Source organism: Furipterus horrens, unplaced genomic scaffold (assembly GCF_987537825.1).
Source record: "Furipterus horrens unplaced genomic scaffold, mFurHor1.1.pri manual_scaffold_1, whole genome shotgun sequence".
In the NCBI taxonomy this organism is placed as follows: domain Eukaryota; kingdom Metazoa; phylum Chordata; class Mammalia; order Chiroptera; family Furipteridae; genus Furipterus; species Furipterus horrens.
Window position 1 is genome coordinate 170,479,225 of NW_028327171.1, and position 16,916 is coordinate 170,496,140.

General features: G+C 40.1%; 1 protein-coding gene across 1 annotated transcript; it reads left to right on the forward strand.

The window, feature by feature from the left end:
* The first annotated feature begins 5 nt into the window (after nucleotides 1-5).
* On the forward strand, nucleotides 6-2,193 carry HOXD1 (homeobox D1). The gene is made up of 2 exons (XM_090268013.1): nucleotides 6-763; nucleotides 1,136-2,193. The coding sequence occupies exons 1-2, from the start codon at nucleotides 130-132 to the stop codon at nucleotides 1,447-1,449; spliced, it is 948 nt and encodes a 315-aa protein (XP_090124139.1). The 5' UTR covers nucleotides 6-129; the 3' UTR covers nucleotides 1,450-2,193.
* Nucleotides 2,194-16,916: the final 14,723 nt, after the last annotated feature.

The following is a 16,916-nucleotide window of genomic DNA, read 5'->3' on the forward strand; positions in this document are numbered from 1 at the left end:
GCTCCCTCGCCATGGCTCGGCGACGGCACAGCTGGTAGAGAAGGAGGGCGGAGCAGCGCAGAGCGCAGCGGTCCTGCGGGCCCCGCAGCCCAGCCCTGAATTGCACGCTCAGGTCCGTGGGCTGGAACCATGAGCTCCTACCTGGAGTACGTGTCGTGCGGCAGCTCCGGGGGCGGTGGCGACCTGCTTAGCTTCGCGCCCAAGTTCTGCCGCGCCGACGCCCGGCCGGTGGCCCTGCAGCCCGCCTTCTCTCTGGGGAGCGGCGACGGCGCTTTCGTCGGCTGCTTGCCCCTGGCCGCCGCCCGACCCGCGTCTTCGCCGCCGGCCACTCCCGCGCCACCCCCAGCCGCACCGCCGTACGCACCGTGCACTCTGGAGGGTGCCTACGAGCCGGGTACCGCACCTGCCGTGGCGGGCGGCGCAGACTACGCCTTCCGGGGGTCCGGGCCCGCATACGACTTCCCGTGCGCGCTCGGGCGGCCGGCGGACGACGGCGGGGCGCACGTCCACTACGCGACCTCGGCCGTCTTCTCGGGCGGCAGCTCCTTGCTCCTCAGCAGCCAGGTGGATTACGCAGCCTTTAGCGAGCCCGGCCCCTTACCGACGTGTCTCAAAGAGCCCGCCGACGGCCGCTCCGGGGCCTTCCAAACCATGTCCCCGGACCCTGGCGCCTACCCCAAGTGCGCCTCCCCAGCCTCCGGCCTGCCAGCTGCTTTAAGCACGTTCGAATGGATGAAAGTAAAGAGAAACGCCTCTAAGAAAAGTAAGTACTTGAGCCTTGGACGGACGCTCCTGGGGTTGGGGACAGAGCCTCCTCTACGCAACTGCTCTAGGAGCACCTTGCCTGTTACCCTAGACGGCGGTTTGGGTTGTATGGAGAAAACACGTTCAGAAGTGTAATTAAAGCAGGCGAATCCCAACGAGCGTGCCCCGAACACACGCTCGGAATGTGCCAGGCATGGAGAAAATTGCAGGAAGGGGCTCTCACCGCGGAGCACTTCTCCAAGCACAACTGTGTTCGTAGAGGCCCAGGAGGGCTGCGCTGTGACTTTGATTCTAACTGTAACCCCACTGCTCGCCGGTGTTCGGTCTCGGCGTTCTCTCGCCCCGCTGATGCTCTGTCTTTACTTTGCAGGCAAACTCGCCGAATATGGAGCCGCTAGCCCCTCCAACGCGATCCGCACGAATTTCAGCACTAAGCAACTGACAGAACTGGAGAAGGAGTTTCATTTCAATAAGTACTTAACTCGAGCCCGACGCATCGAGATCGCCAACTCCTTGCAGCTGAATGACACCCAAGTCAAAATCTGGTTCCAGAACCGTAGGATGAAACAAAAGAAAAGGGAACGAGAAGGGCTTTTGCCCTCAGGCAATCCTATGGCTTCCCTCCAATTTCCCCTCTCAGGCAAGAACCCGGGGAGCCCTCCTCAAGCCCAAGAGCCTTCATGAGGTTTAGTCTTGAGGCTGAGGAAACTTGGCTTGCAGAAATCATAGGTCAACCCCACCTGTCTAGACTTATTAGCTCAGTTTGGGATGGAGGTGGGCCTGTGTGGAAATAGAGATTTCACTTGGGAAAGAAAGTGTCTTAGTTTACTTCTGTGGGTGTACAGATATTAATTTGAGGCCTCTTAAGCCACTTGTATGTGTATTATTTGTGTCTTTATCAGGGAAAAGGTGCCCAGCTGCCAGCCCAACTCTGCTGCTATGTTGCCTTAGTCATGCAATTCCTGGGTGCAGAGTGGCAGTGCATTAGTTGCAGAGCTCTGCCAACCCCCTGATGTGCTCAAAAGAGCATCTACCCAAAGTTTTTCTGGTTTTAATTTAAAGGATAAGGCTACATGTACTCAGCTTCTTGAGATGACCAAAGCTAGTTACAGCCTCTTTGATGTAGCTAAGCTGCTTCAATGATGATTTTCACATTTGCACTCCAGTTTTTTGTTTTTGTTTTTTCTTTAAGAAGCAATTTCTACCTCTCCATGTGCCTGAGTGAAGATACAATCGCTGTTTAGTTAGTAGCTGAACAAATCCACAGGGTGGGTAAAGATTAGAACCTGAACTACACCTTCACACCAATTACTCAAACTTGAATGTAAATACATACAGTATGTATATTTTTAAAAAGGTTTGCTTGAAATGAACATATGTGACATTTAATGTCAGCATGTAAAAGGTTCAAAATTTTTAATAATAAAAGTTACAGAATATACCACTCTGCTTTTTCGTACTCTCATTTTGATTTCCTTTCAAGCTAATTCAATTTCTTCTATTTGGAATTTCTTGATTCTGCTATGGGGATTTGTTTAAGTTGATAATTAAAAAAAAAAAAACTTCTTGTAGGTTGTGTATACAAACAAATAAGGGACAATTATCTGGCAGTTTAAGGGAGAAAAAACTACTCTGCCAAATAACCCACTAACCTAGGAATTACTTCATTACCTTAAGTGCCCTAGTTTTATGGCAAATATGTAGACTGCACATTATCTTATAGTTTAGGTGCTCACTGTGGGAATGTTGTAAAGCCAGGGAGACACTACGGGGAGATCTTGTTCTTTTGTCTCCTGGTCTTACACAAGGAAGAGGAAGGATGACCTGAAGAATTTGCTAGTTGATTAGTGTTCTCTGAGAAAGGCGGCTGCACGTCAGAAGTTCTCAATGGCTAGATTTCCATTTCCAAAGTCAAATATTATAAAGAGGCTGGAAGAGGTCAGTAGTCAGAGTTTCCTACTTCCTGTAACCCAGACTGAGCACAGAGGTGCCTTTCTGTTTTTTGAAACTAAATAATTTCAAATGAATTCATAAGAAGTACAAGCACACAATTTGAAAGTCGGCATGAAGATATGTGTTAAAAAAAAACCATCTCCTCTAACCTTATTTCCACCCAATTCCCAACCCTGAAGACACCTGTGGTTGACCAAACTTTATGTAACCTTACAGAACTATTTGAAAAAATGTAATGTTAATACACAAAATCAAGTAGATACTTGGGATAATTATCAGGGCAGGTCATTTTCCTCACTATATAAATAGCTATAGCTATATCTTTAAGTTCTCTGTATAATTCAACTGAAAGATTTAAAGTCCCAAATAATCCAGATAAGAACCTCAGCTATCCTTTGAGCTAGGATTTCTGGATTCTAGAGTAATGCCTCAAATCCAATAATTCAGAGGTCTAATGACTATGGAGGATTACTTTCCTTATAAAACAGTAATGTGATTAATTGTCTTAGAAGATTATAATGAAATTCCTGTCCTTTGTACTCACAGTGTGATGGAATTGAAGAAATAAAATTATCAGCTGTAAACAAACTCAGCTGATAAGGGGAAAAAGCACTTAAAAAGCAGGTCTGTCAATATTATTCTTATGTTTTGCCATCTGCCCTTCACTAACTTGATGCTAATCAGATCTTGTTTGAAACAACAGCCTCCCCTCTGAGCTCTGTAGCCATTTGAAAGAACTTGTTAAAGGAGTTTTGATCAGCTTGCTTACAGCCACCTCTGGGTTTCTCCTGCAGTGGTCTTTGACAAGACAATGTTTCCTTTCTGATAAGCGTTCAAATGTACATCTAAACAAATAAACCAACAAAAATACCAACACGCTTGGTCATTTCCTTAATCCACCACCACCCTTTGCTTTGAGAAAATAAAGCTTTTTTTTTTTTTTTTTTTTTTAAGGTACTAATAGCACTTAGCCCTGATGGATGTCTTCCTTGATGAAAGTGGCTATTTTGACATGTATAATGCTGTTCTATGAATCAGGCCAATATTAGCTATTTTTTGATCAACCCTAGGGATCTTTAAAAGCTTTCTTAATGCAGATCACTATATAGCTATATTCAGTATTAGAAAGAGTCCTGATTGGAGATGTGGACGAACTAGATGACATCTGGAGGTCCCTTTCAGTATGAAAACATTACAGAAACAATTCAATAATTTCTGCATGTTTTACTTTGGGCCTATCATTGGAAAAAAGAGAATTCAGTTCTAAGAAAACAAATTAGCAAATGCTGTCTCCAGAATTACAGTGATACTGTGTTTATACAGGAAAAGTGGATTTTAGAAATTATCAGCTACATCTCATCAGTGGAGGTACCTAGCCCACGTGCGTTGTTTATAGAACAGTTCCCTTCTCATTACTCAGAGCCTTGTGTTATTTTGAGTCAAATCTTCCACAAAGTGTGATGGTTATTACTCAAACTGGGCAACTGCTAAAACAATCCCATTTCTATTTTACAGGATTTCAAACTAAACATGCTAATTCACCCATCAGTGACACATTACAAGAATGAATACACAGTGGACAGTTCTAGCTGTGTATTATTAACTAGTCAGTGTTCCTTTGTTTTCACAGAATGTGTGTCTATCTTTCTAGATTCAGGATAGTTGGGAGTTAGGAAAAAGAAACCATTTAATAGTATATAAAACCTGCATTACTTGAGTTCTAGCAAATGAAAGACTTGCTAACGTAAAAACACAAAGCAGCCCAGGCTGGTGTGGTTCTGTGGATTGAGTACTGGCCTACAAATTGAAAGGTTGAAGGTTCAATTCCTGGTCTCCAGTTGGGGGCGTGTGAGAGGCAACGGATAGATATTTCTCTCACATATGTTTTTCTCCCTCTCTTTCTCCCTCCCTTCCCCTCTCTCTAAAAATAAATAAATAAAATCTTAAAAAATTAAAGCAATGTCATCTAGATTCTCAAAAGATTAATTGTGTATGATTTATTCTGCCTCAATCTCATATATGGCAAGGCCCAAGACCAGAAGAGATTACGTCCAATTTTCATCTCATTAGAAAGGAGGGGCAGGCTCAGGAGAGTTGCATTAGCTTTGATGTTCTTAATTATTTCTTATGGCCAAACAAATGCTCTATATTTGCTGAATATTGAATTTGAAAACCTCAGGACCTAATCAGGTTCAGAGAGATGTTTAGTCTGACCACAGACCTCTCAACAAGAAAAATGCCCATTGTTAAAACTTTATTTGTGGTTTTAAAGTGAAACCATACTGGACATATCTCCCAAATAATGATAAATCTCCATCTAAATAGAAATCAAGATTTTCATGTTTTGAGTTCTGCAGCATATTTCCAGGGCAGGAACATGCAACAAATATACAAAATAGTTCAATTTAACACCTAACGTGTATCTGCTTAAGTAATACTTGTTATTCAGAAATATAATCTCGATAGAAACTGTTTAGCTAAATTCCATAATGAACTAAGGAAAGAAATCCTAACTATTGATATGAAAGGGAGTTCTATTACTTGAATTATAAAGATTTAAACATGATTTCTTCTATTTCTAATAGTGTTACTGATATAATTTGGAAAGAATAGACAAAGAGTGGACGTTTGGACTTGTAATAGCTAAGAAAGCAGGTCACTGACACTTTGAGGCATTTCTATGGGGTGCTAAACTATTTAGCACATCTTATCCGTAAGGGCTGTGTAGAAGCTAAACTACATACAATTTGAGAGGCCCTCCCTAAGGAAAAAAAAAATCATAAATACAAAATTGCTGGGGACCTTCTCAGGACCTAGAAGGGCCCAGGTTAGTGAAGCTTAAGTTTCTTTGGGTTTATGGTAAATCCATCTCTGCCCCTTCCTGAAATCACTGCTCCATGCCTGCTACCTAGCCATTTCCTGTAAGATGGTGACCATGATTGCTTTCCTCCAACATCTTGGAGCCAGAATTACTATTTGGTCTTCTTCAAGTGTGTTCAATAATAGATAATGTGGACAAGGGCAGCTTGGGGCTCTGTTCTACTATCTGAGCATCTCAATCCCCTCTGCTCTGAGCTACTGACTGGCTGAATTAGTTCACTGCTTTGGAACGGGAACTCTCGCACATCCTGGAGGGACTTTTCTGTGTGTTTCCTTCTCAATAAAACAGGAAGAGAACTATATAGCTGGAGAGCACATAGCTACACTCTTAGCTTCTAAGCATTTCCCAGAAAGGTAGAATCACTGAGGCTGAGGTAAAGGACTGTGTAAAAGAGAACATTATTCTTAAGGGAGGAAAACCCGGATTTTTGCACCAGTTGTGTTTTCTGATTAAAAAGGAAAATAACTTCCCTGGTCTCAGTTTCTTTTATAAAATAGGAGGAATTGGTCTGGATGGTCATCTAGTTTTCTTATCACCTTAGTATTCTTCCATAATCCTTTACTCTAATATTTATTACTGACAAGTGTATTTAACAATGTTGAAGCTAAGATTATCAACAACAAGAGGCTATTATTGGAGTACTATCTGAGGCCTGTGAACCAAAAGGTCACTGGTTCGATTCCCTGCCAGGCACATGCCTGAGTTGCAGGGCTAGGTCCTGCGAAAAGCAACCAATCAATGTTTCTCTCACATATTGATGTTTCTCTCCCTCTCTTTCTCCCTCCCTTCCCCTCTCTCTAAAAATAATTTCATCTCTCTGGCTTTAGAAAGTATGTGTGAGGTAGGCAATGCTTCTCACTGGTCTTGACTTGATGAACCCAAAAAATCTAACAATGCTTATTGCCCCCTCCACCCCAAAGTTACCACTTACATTTCAACAGATAAATTAGGGCCTAATAAGAAACTTTTCAAGTAGGTGTCAGCACTTTACATTCAGATTCTCAGTCTCCTAAGTCCTCAATTCCGTACTTCAAACTCAACAATGCTCATAATGGAGAAATAATTTTGAAATTTCCTTCTCTAAGATATGTGGGATTGCAAAATAAATGCTCTCTTATGTTAAAGAAAAGAGATATGGACAACCAAATCACTCTTTTCCAAAGTGCCGCCCTTCTTCCTTCTCCACTTTGCATTCTCGGTAGTTCCCAGTTGACAGTGGGAGAAACGGAAACATCTTTAGTCTGAGATTGAAGTACCGCAACATCTGTATTTTCCATTCTAATCTCAGACCGTTTCTTGACACAAAACTTCAGCCCAGTTAGAGTAGTCTATTTCTTTTCTCCCCAAGGAAATTTATGCTTTTTTACTTCAGACCCTTTTCTCATGCCTTTCCACCGATCATAATTATGTTGTACCTTTCCCCTGCCTGTCCAAAGTCATCCTTTAATAGCACAGCTCAAATCTTACCACCTTTGTGGAATCTTTGTTGTACCATCCAACTTTAAAGCAAACTCCTCTGAGGTTCTGCAGCATTTATTGTTTGTAATACTCACTTGGCACTTGCTATTGTCTGCCATATTATGAGATCTTGTTTTTTTTCTCTCTTTCTTTCCCTCTCTACCTCTTTCTCCACCTCTGCCACTGTCTCCTCACCCCTGTTAGTTCTCTCTCCACAGGCATATACCTTATCTCTTATCGAAAACCTTGTTCCTAAAAGTGGTCCTACGCTATTTGCTGAACGTTTAAAGTAGTTTTATTAGATCAAAGGGTTCAGTGCTGCTCATCAAGCACCTCTCCTATTGGTGAAGGGCACTATAACAATTTATTCCTAAGTATTCTTTGGATTTCATTATTTACAGTAGAACAGAGCTATTTTTGACCACACAATAAAATACTAATAGGAGTCTAGGAGGTGAAGGAGGGAGAGCTATAGACTTCTCTCTTATGCTTAAAGGCACATTCTTTTGATTGAATAGAGTGTAAACCAACAAAGAGTGTGACTGTCATCTAAAATATCCCTTTGTCCTTACAGAATATAATTTATAATATATTTTGGTTGTTGTTTGAGGCTTTTTAATATATTGCATTTGTTACTTGCTACTGTAACTTGTGTACCTCATGGGAACAAAATAGCTGGAGGAGAATTGTTGAAACCAAACAAGGTCCAGTGCGGGATTTCTTAAGAAAGGCTTGGAGAAAATTAAATGTAGTGGTTATAGTAGTGCACCTTGGAGGCAGGTAAGCTTGGGAGCAAATCCTGCGACAAGTGACACTATGCTACTCAGGTCAACATTCCTCTCTTAAAAATGAGAATAATAATGTCCTTACTTCACTGACTTCTGAGGATGAACAGAGATAACCCATGAAGATTGCTAGCACAATGTCTGATGCTTAATAAAAATTTGCTAACTCTTAAGACAGTAGATTATGAGAGTCTTGATAGGCAGGTAGGATGACAAGACATGGGCCTAGGGAGAGAAACATTTATATATATGACAAATATTTATTGAGCTCCCAAGTATCAGGCAAAGACTATTAGAGTTAAAGAGATATTGAGAAGGGAACAAAAATCACAGCAAATCAGGCCTGGCTGCTGTGGTTCAGTGGATTGAGCGTCGGCTTGCAAGCCCAGTGTTGCTGGTTCAATTCCCAGTCAGGGCACATGACTAGGTTGCACGTCAGGTCCCCAGTTGGGGGCGCAAGTGAGAGGCAACCACACAGTGATGTTTCTCTCCCTCTCTCCTTTCCCGTCTCTCAACAAATAAATAAATTACTTTTAAAAAATTGCAGCGAATCAAATTGAAGAGAATAAATAAAGGCCTAGGGTTATTGATAAAATTTACAAAATATTGGTGGTACATGGTAACAGAGGAAAGTAAAATAACAGTTGGTGGGTACTTGATGAGGGCAACGGCTGAGCACTCACAGAATTAAGCAAGAGCCCAAGACCTTAGAAGAAATCTGGGAAAAATAAAGGACAAAAGAGGCGGATCATTAAACACTGCTTCCAGTTTACTGTATCATTCTGGGCAATGAAGAAAACTGAAATCCATCACACTTCTGCTCAATTTTTCCTTATGCGAAAGGACATGTGAATTCACATGCGTGGTATTTTGAGGGTCAGGTGTCATAAGTTGGAATGCAGTGATGATTTTCATGAGTTCCCTACATTGTGGTGCCTCCCGGGCTGAATTTATCATTCTCAAAAATAGAGACTCTGGTTGCTGTGTTCTACTGACATCAAAGTTAAAATAGAATCAACCACATTCTAATTCTGTTGCTGCAGAAAAAAGAAATCCCCCCTCCAACCTATTCTGGCAGCGGGGGAATCATGAATTTTCCCAACTGTGCATAAACCTATAACTATTTCCATTGTGGGTTTATGAAAGCTTGCTGTTAAACTGGGGGTGGAGGAGGGGAGGCTTGCTGCAAAGAGGACACTTTGAGATCTAATTAATGGCTAAAGAATAATCCTAAATAAAATAGAAAGTATTTTATTTTTCCTATGTGCTTATGACCAATTGTCCAAATAGTATTAGTATTTAATTGCTTGAATGAGTGATAATTGTATAAAAATGTTCATATAGCCTTTTACATTTTAAACCTGATCTAAATTTGAAATTCATAAATTGTGTTGGCTTCATAATAGGGGTCAAGAAAAGAAATTACTAGTTGCTGAAAGAATTGTAGAAAAGATAGATTTGATGTAAATAAACAAAATAAGCTCCAAGGGACAATTCAAAACTATAATATTTCTAGTTCAGACAAAAATAGCATACTACTTGTCCCTATAAGTTTCAATTGACTCTAAAAGCTATTTAAACTTTCTTGGGTTAACCTACCAGAAAAAAACCAATTTATTTTTCTGTTTTGACTGCAAATAAAAGCCCACGTGCAACCAGAATAATCTTTTTTTCTACCAGTATATAGTTTCTTTGTAAACTTCAAAAACAGCTGTGCTGCTTGATTCTTTGACTATGCTTTGGAATTTGTCACATGGTGATGCTACCCAAGAACCATTCATGTCCACTTTTACTGAAGGACTGTGATTTTTAGTTTGACCCTTGAATTTGAAAAGATATATACTTAATAAGAAAATGTCATAGGTTTCTCAACTGGTCCCATATAAATTTAAACTATTGTTAAGCTACATATTTTATTACACCAATAAACTGAATAAATTTCATATTTATCAAAGATAAATAAAGGTACTGCGTTATAAATATCCCTGACTCAATATGCACCACAAAGACAAAGGCAAGCTGTCTCAGGTTATTTTAAATCAAAGTTTCATATTTTCCAATTCCGACCCTTTCAATTTTAGATACAAAGCAATTATCACTTTGAACCCAAAACAAGTAGAGTTAGGTTAAATCTTTCTGAATTATGATTATGTAGTATTAGGGACACTTTAATAAAATTCAAAAATATATTTGGGTTGCTAAGAAAATTCAAACTTTAAAAATATTTTTCCCTTTTAATATCAGAAGGCTCTTTTGAAAGGCTATTCTCTTAGTGAAGAAGAAACAGCTATCTGTTAGTTTCATCTGTTCCTCTCTTTTGTTAAATTTAATATTTTTACTTAAAAAATAATATGTGTGGTATGTACCCAGTTATATAAAATTATTGCTGTGTACCAGGCTATTTCTCCTTGTGTTTATGTATCACTTCATATCTGTGTCTACCCAGAGAGATGTCAAGAAATATATTTATGTAATGTCAATGATGATTATTTATACATAGTATGATTTTGTTGATTTTTTTCTTTGTAGAAATTTTCTTCTATATTGCTTAAAATTTTTAAATAATTATTAAATGTAGAGGTAATAAGGTCATTATTTTAAAATATGTGAAGAAGTAAAGTGCATTTGGTAGCCACAGTCATTGCATTTATTTTTGCCAGTGGGAGACCCCAGAGGAATTAGATAATGCATCTCATGTGCCAATTCCTGAATAATTAAATAAAAATGTCTGTAATATACATGGGTGTACACGAGTCAAATAAATGATAGATAAGGTCTATCATTCATTTCTTCAACAGGGAATTCAGCACTTGGGTGTCACATATGTTCAATTTTCATCTTACCAGTTGGAAACAAGCTCCAAATTGTGCTGATAAAAGCAGAATTCATGATTAGTCAAAGACTAAGAAAAGAATACCTTTAGCTTAAGTAAAATGGAGAACCAAGAAATATGGGAAACTATACTTCTGATTACCAATTTTTTTCAATACACATAAAGCAAAACTAAAGAAATGATACTTTTAATATTAAAAGCAAGTTTATAAAGATACAAGCAAACTTTTGATAAGAATGTGTATTCTTTTTTTCTTTTTTATCCTCACTCGAGGATATGTTTTTATTGATTTTAGAGAGAGAGGAAGGGATAGGGAGAGAGATAAGAGAAACATTGATTGGTTGCCTCCCATACCTGTCCTGCCTGGGGATTGAACCTGCAACCTTTTGGTGTACTAGACTGCGTTCCAACCAACTGAGCGACCTGGCCAGGGCAAGAATGCACACTCTTAATAAGCTTTGCTTTTTTTTGTGGAGAGTAACACCAAAATGTTCTTTGATTTCTATCTTTTAGTTGTAGAAAGACATAATAATTCAGTGGTTTGTGAGATAAATCCACCAAAAATTAAAAAACAAAAACAAAAACACCCCACAAAACAGGTTTAGTTAAGCTTCTATGAGGTTAATTAAGGGCTAGATAACCACAGTGAGAAAATGCTAATTCTTTCACTGGTTTCATTTCAAAGTTGCCTTATTTTATTAGCAACTTGATACCTCTAGGTATGTGTGAAAAATGTGTGAAAGAACTACACACGCACATTTACACTTTTTCTAACTGTATTATGTATCCTCATTTGGCTGAAATTATTAAAATTTGGTGGAGCATCTATAACAAGGCTGTTTGCTTGTTTTGGCTTGCCTGCCATCCACTCCCTCTTCCTCCAACAACCCTTTTCCACTTTTTTCTGTGGGGAGAGGAACAGCTGAGTCTCATGCCATGGTGGTGACGTCAGCTCTGGGGCCTGTGCCTGGCTTACATTCAGGGCTGTTGAGCCACCTCCAAGCCTAGGTCTGTGATCCTCCTGGAAGTAACTAAAGTTAACCTTTTCTTTTCCCTTTTTTTCTTCTGTTTAAACTAGCTTGAGTGGGTGCAGTATTTGTCTCTCAGAATCCTGTGTGAAGCACTGCCCTCAAGGAACTTATAAACTCAGTAGTAAGGGAGATCAGACAAGTCCAAAAATAATGTTAAGTGCTTTATGGGAGCTTGAGATGCTTAGGACTGTGTCCACACAGCACAAAATGAAGTGGCAGTCTGGCACACATCCAGGTGCTTTAACAAATCTGGCAGCCCATTGACTATATAAGCCTTCAGAGTCAATCAGAAGCTCTCTGGGATTCCAGAACTTCCACAGACTCTTGCAATGGAGAAATGGAGTAGGTTTTTTTCCTTCATCTCTTTTGTTTCCCAAGAACTTTCTCAGCGCAAAGTGGGAATTTTGGACTAAATGATGAACCAACATCTCACTGCCAATTGCTTCTTGCTTTATTTCATAATCTGGTTAATTTCAACTCCTTCTGTTTCCAAACCTTTCTATGTTCCACATTGCACTTTGTACCTATCTTTATTAAGGAACGATTGTTGTTTATTGAGATGATCTGCATCCATGTCTATCTCCTCCGGGGCAGCAGCTGTAATATGTTCATTTTTCTAATTCTCAATTCTTTACTGTATCCATTTTTGCTATGTTTAGTGTCGTGCTGATTTTATATACCATAATTACTGAAGAGATTTTAAAAAAAAGTTGTATATATGCCCTAGTCTGGTCCTAGTCTAGAAGGTGCTGCTTCCCATACTTGGGTTAACATGGAAAAGTAAGAGAAGTTTTTATCTGTATCTTCTTTTTTGGAGGCTTTTTCTGCCATTGCCCACCCCACCCCCTGTAGGTCAGTCCACACTTTCCAGTCAGCAGTGGATTAAGTCGACTCTAAAGCACTAACTCACAATGTTCTAACTTAACCTGGTTACACAAGTGGTCTGCTATGATTGTTTTTTTAAAACTGTACCCCAAAGTTCAATGCACTCTTCTGGCTGTAGCTGCATTTCACAATCAAGATAAGTGAAATAACGTATGTTAAAAACCTGTGTCCACCACTACATAACAATGCTGGATTTCCCTCTGAATGAGAGATAAGACTGTTTAATATGTTGTAAGCTTCTACTAGAGACAAGAATGAGACCCTGAGAGTGTTAAAAGCTGAGATGACCTAGAAAGCAGTGTTGTAAGACGGATTAGATGGGAAGAGGCAGAAGTCAGAGAGGCACTTAAGGATTCATTTCAATAGCCTTGATGAGAGATGATGAGGGCTTGAGGCAAATGAAGAAGACGGAAAAACATAAAACAGACACTTTGGAGAAAAATGTGAAGGAGTCAGTAACTGATGCGAATGAAATGCAATACGACCCAATACAGACTTTAGAACTCTAGGAATAGAAATGATTTTTTTAAAATTTATCATGGTAAAATATACATATATTCAAACTTACCATTTTACCTATTTTTAAATGTGCAATTCAGTGGCACAATAACATCATATTGTTATGCACACTTTACCATTCCCCATTGCCGTAATTTTTCATCTTCCCAAACTGAACTTATGTACAAATTAGACACTACCTCTGCCTCCCTACCCCCCGCCCAGCCCCTTGTAAACGCCCTTCTACTTTCTAGCTCTATAAATTTGTCTGTTCTAAGTACTTCACATAAGTGGGGCCATACAATATTTGGCCTTCTGTATCTGGCTTATTTCAATTAACATGATGTTTTCAAAACAACTGATAAAATTATATTTTTCAAAAATGACACTAAATTACATAAATGCTTACATTAAAAAAGCATATTTCTGGGTTGCAAACTTCTGGATAATTAAAGTTAAATTTTTCTCTCTGTGTTTGGGATGGGAGTGGGATGTATGTGTGAAGGGCAGTACTCTCTGCTCACCTACAGCGTACTACTCCACTGCTCAAATGGCCTTCCAACACCCAGAAATGCTACATTTATAGTTCTTTCCCAAATTCCCCCCCAGATTCAAATGTATCTGCCCTATTTCCTATTCCTTTTGGGCTATGTTCTCTGCTACTAGGTTAAGAAGGATGATGATAGCAGGTTGTTGTGCACTTCCCAGATTACATATTTACTTTTTAACCAGGAATTATTTTTTAGTAGACCCTAATGAGTTTGAGTCAATGTGGAAATGGGAACTTCGGGAGAGTGGTAATGACGAGGAGGAGGTGAGACATATGTGGTCAGGGCAGGTGAGCACGAAAGCTGGCTATATGGCCCCAGTACACCTGGCAGGGAGTGAGGGAGCAGCTTCTCATAGCACAGAATCCTAACTGCTTGGGTTTGGAACATGGGCTTGGAAATAAAAGGACCTGGGTTCAAATTCTGTCTCTAGTACTTATGATTTGACCTCTTCTGTGTTTCAATTGTCTTATGGGGAAATGAACAAAATGATGTTACCTTATAGGATTATTGTAAGGGTTAAGTAAAACAATATAGAAAAAGTATTTAAGGCCCTGGCAAATGTGGCCTGGCTCAGTGGGTTGAGCGCTGGCCTGCAAACCAAAGGGTCACAGGTTCGATTCCCAGTCAGGGCACATGCCTGGGTTGCAGGCCAGATCCCAAGTTGAGTGTGTGTGAGAGGTAACCACACATTGATGTTTCTCTTCCTCTCTTTCTCCCTCCTTTCCCCTCTCTCTAAAAATAAATAAAATATTTTTTAAAAGTATGTAAGGATGGCTTTTGGTGTATAGCAAGCACTAAACCTATGTTAGCCATCTCTCATTTTACTCTTGAAAAAAACTGAGAACCAGAGATACTGCATTGAGGGCTCAATGTAAAGGCAGTGTTGGAGCTACAATAATCAGATATGCCCATTAGCTCTCTGGGTTTCTTGAAACCAGGTTATAGTTAAGAATCTCTCTGCCCAGGCCTGAGGGGGAAAATGTAACCTGATGCCCAAAGCACTACATTTTATTTTCCCACAAAAGAAAGGACAGGCTTACTGAGAAGGCAGAGCAGAGGAGGGGCTGCCTGGTGATGGAGGGGCTGTCATTTCACCTTTTTTTTTTTCTTTAGTAAAATACTCTGGTTAAAGTACAAACGCCCTTTAAGAGGGGTTATCTATTAACTTCCTGTATTAGTTGTCCATTGCAATTTAATAGATCACCCCAAAACTTAGTGACTTAAAACAATGACAATCATTTAGTAAACGTTCACAATTTCTGTGGGTCTGGAGTGACGTGGCTGGGTAGCTCGGGCTCAGGATCTCTCACAACATTACAGCCTGATGTCAGCTGGCTGCAGCAGCTGGATGGCTTGACTGGGCCCCAAGATTCACTTCCAAGGTGGCTCATTCACGTGGCTCAGTTCTTCCACGTGGGCTTCTCTATGCAGCTGCTTGAGTGTCCTCATGACATAGCTACTGAATCCCCCTGAAACAAGAAATCCAGGAAACCAAGGTGGAAGCTGCATTGCCTTTCTGATCTAACCTCTGATACGACATACTATCACAGCGGAATGTTCTGTGAGTCACACAGGCCAGCTCTGACCAGGAGGCTGGCTGTCATACTCTTCTTCAGCTTCAATCCTAATTGTGAATTAACCCAGGAACAGGAGGAACATGGAGGTGGGGTGAGGCCTGGAGGGAGGCCTTCAGTTGGCCCAGGATGGGGAGCAGGGGAGGCAGGAAGACTGAAAGCAAGTTTCATTTGCCTTTCCCAGCCCAAAAGAGGGCTTGAAAAGCAGCCCGAGTCAGTAAGGCACAGCCCCTGAAGGAAGAGACTGACTGGAAAATATAAATAAAAGCATTCTTCTTTCAAGCAAATTGGGCACAATTTTGAAACTTTTGACAAATGTCCTGGTAGTCCCTGTCACCTGGCTGAGCCAACAGTTTTAGATAGCAGCTGCTGCTGTTCCTACCAACTTATTGTGTGTGACAGCAGGTTGCTCTCTTCATGTCTCACCGTGTTCATCTTTGGAATGGATCTGACTCTTCATTCCTTGGTGGCTGGTTTGAAAAACAGGTTTATCACTGCAGAGACACAGTATATTTATTTTCATGTTACTATTTTGCTTTAAAATGTTCATTAGTCTGTTTAAAAGATAGTGTAGAAATCCTCATAGCTGCATGAATCAACACATTTACTTCCTCATTTTTCTTTTAATTTCAGTTTTCAAAAACACCCACAGGCTAGATCTCTTACAGGGTCATGGACTGCAAAATCTTATTAAATTACAATGAACATATTTACTTGAGTTACAGAAAAGAAAAAATATATAATTCTGTGAACTATCCACTTAAAGACTTAAAATGACCTATGGTAATGGGCAAGAAAGTGCTTCCTTGTGTTCTCGCTATCCCCTTCCTTTCCTTATCCCTCCACTCCAGCTGCACAAACCTTGAGAAAGAAGGAGGCCCTGTGCCAGAGCATTTTCTACACTCAGAAAGCCTTGGAGACCTGAGGCTCAGAACTTGTGGCTCAGCACTCTTGGGGGATGGAAGTACCTAAGGTGTTTCTGGTTTGATTTTGATATAGAGCTTTAGGGTGACCTACCAACAGCAATTTCCGAAGCTTTCCTCCTCTGCAGACAGAGAGAATGCTCAGCAGTTAGATTGTGCTCAGGGACCTGCAAGCCACAAGCAGTCCCACAGTCTATGAGTTATTCTGGTGCATTCCCTTCTCACCTTGAAGATAGAGAATTTTTGAGGTGACTAACTATGGCCTTACTCGAATCATCTTATTTATAGTTCTTGAATTAGGAAATATTTTGATGGGAGATTTTCTCCATAAATTTTAAAATGATAATTAAAAATAGGTAAAACACACAAGTTCAGAAACACTATACCCCAATTTATCTAGTGGATCTTGGTGCCATTACATATATAATTATATATATAATTCAATCTTAGATGATTACTTCAAACTGGATTCTCCTGCTGTCTATTTCTGGTTCCTCAGGGATCCTATGAAAAATCTGAGGAAATTCCTTGCTGATTGGGGAGATATTAGACTGCAACATATGGTCCACACATGTGATTAGTGTTCCTCTAAGGAAAAATGCAAAGAGTTATATTTAGAATATAGGGTATGTGTTCAGTGGTTCTGGATGACCCAGGGGATTATTAGATTCTTCTTGTGGAATTTTCTATAGTTAAAAGATGAATCTGGAATTTTGACTGTTTGGTGTGGACATTGGAGCTCATCTGTAAGTTTTTGCAGGTGTGAGTCCTGCCAAATT

Bases quoted from the DNA above. Each gene is read 5' to 3' on its own strand.
- HOXD1 (XM_090268013.1), top strand. From the start codon at position 130: ATGAGCTCCTACCTGGAGTACGTGTCGTGCGGCAGCTCCGGGGGCGGT. The intron at 764-1,135 runs GTAAGTACTTGA...TTTACTTTGCAG, and splicing joins GAGAAACGCCTCTAAGAAAA to GCAAACTCGCCGAATATGGA.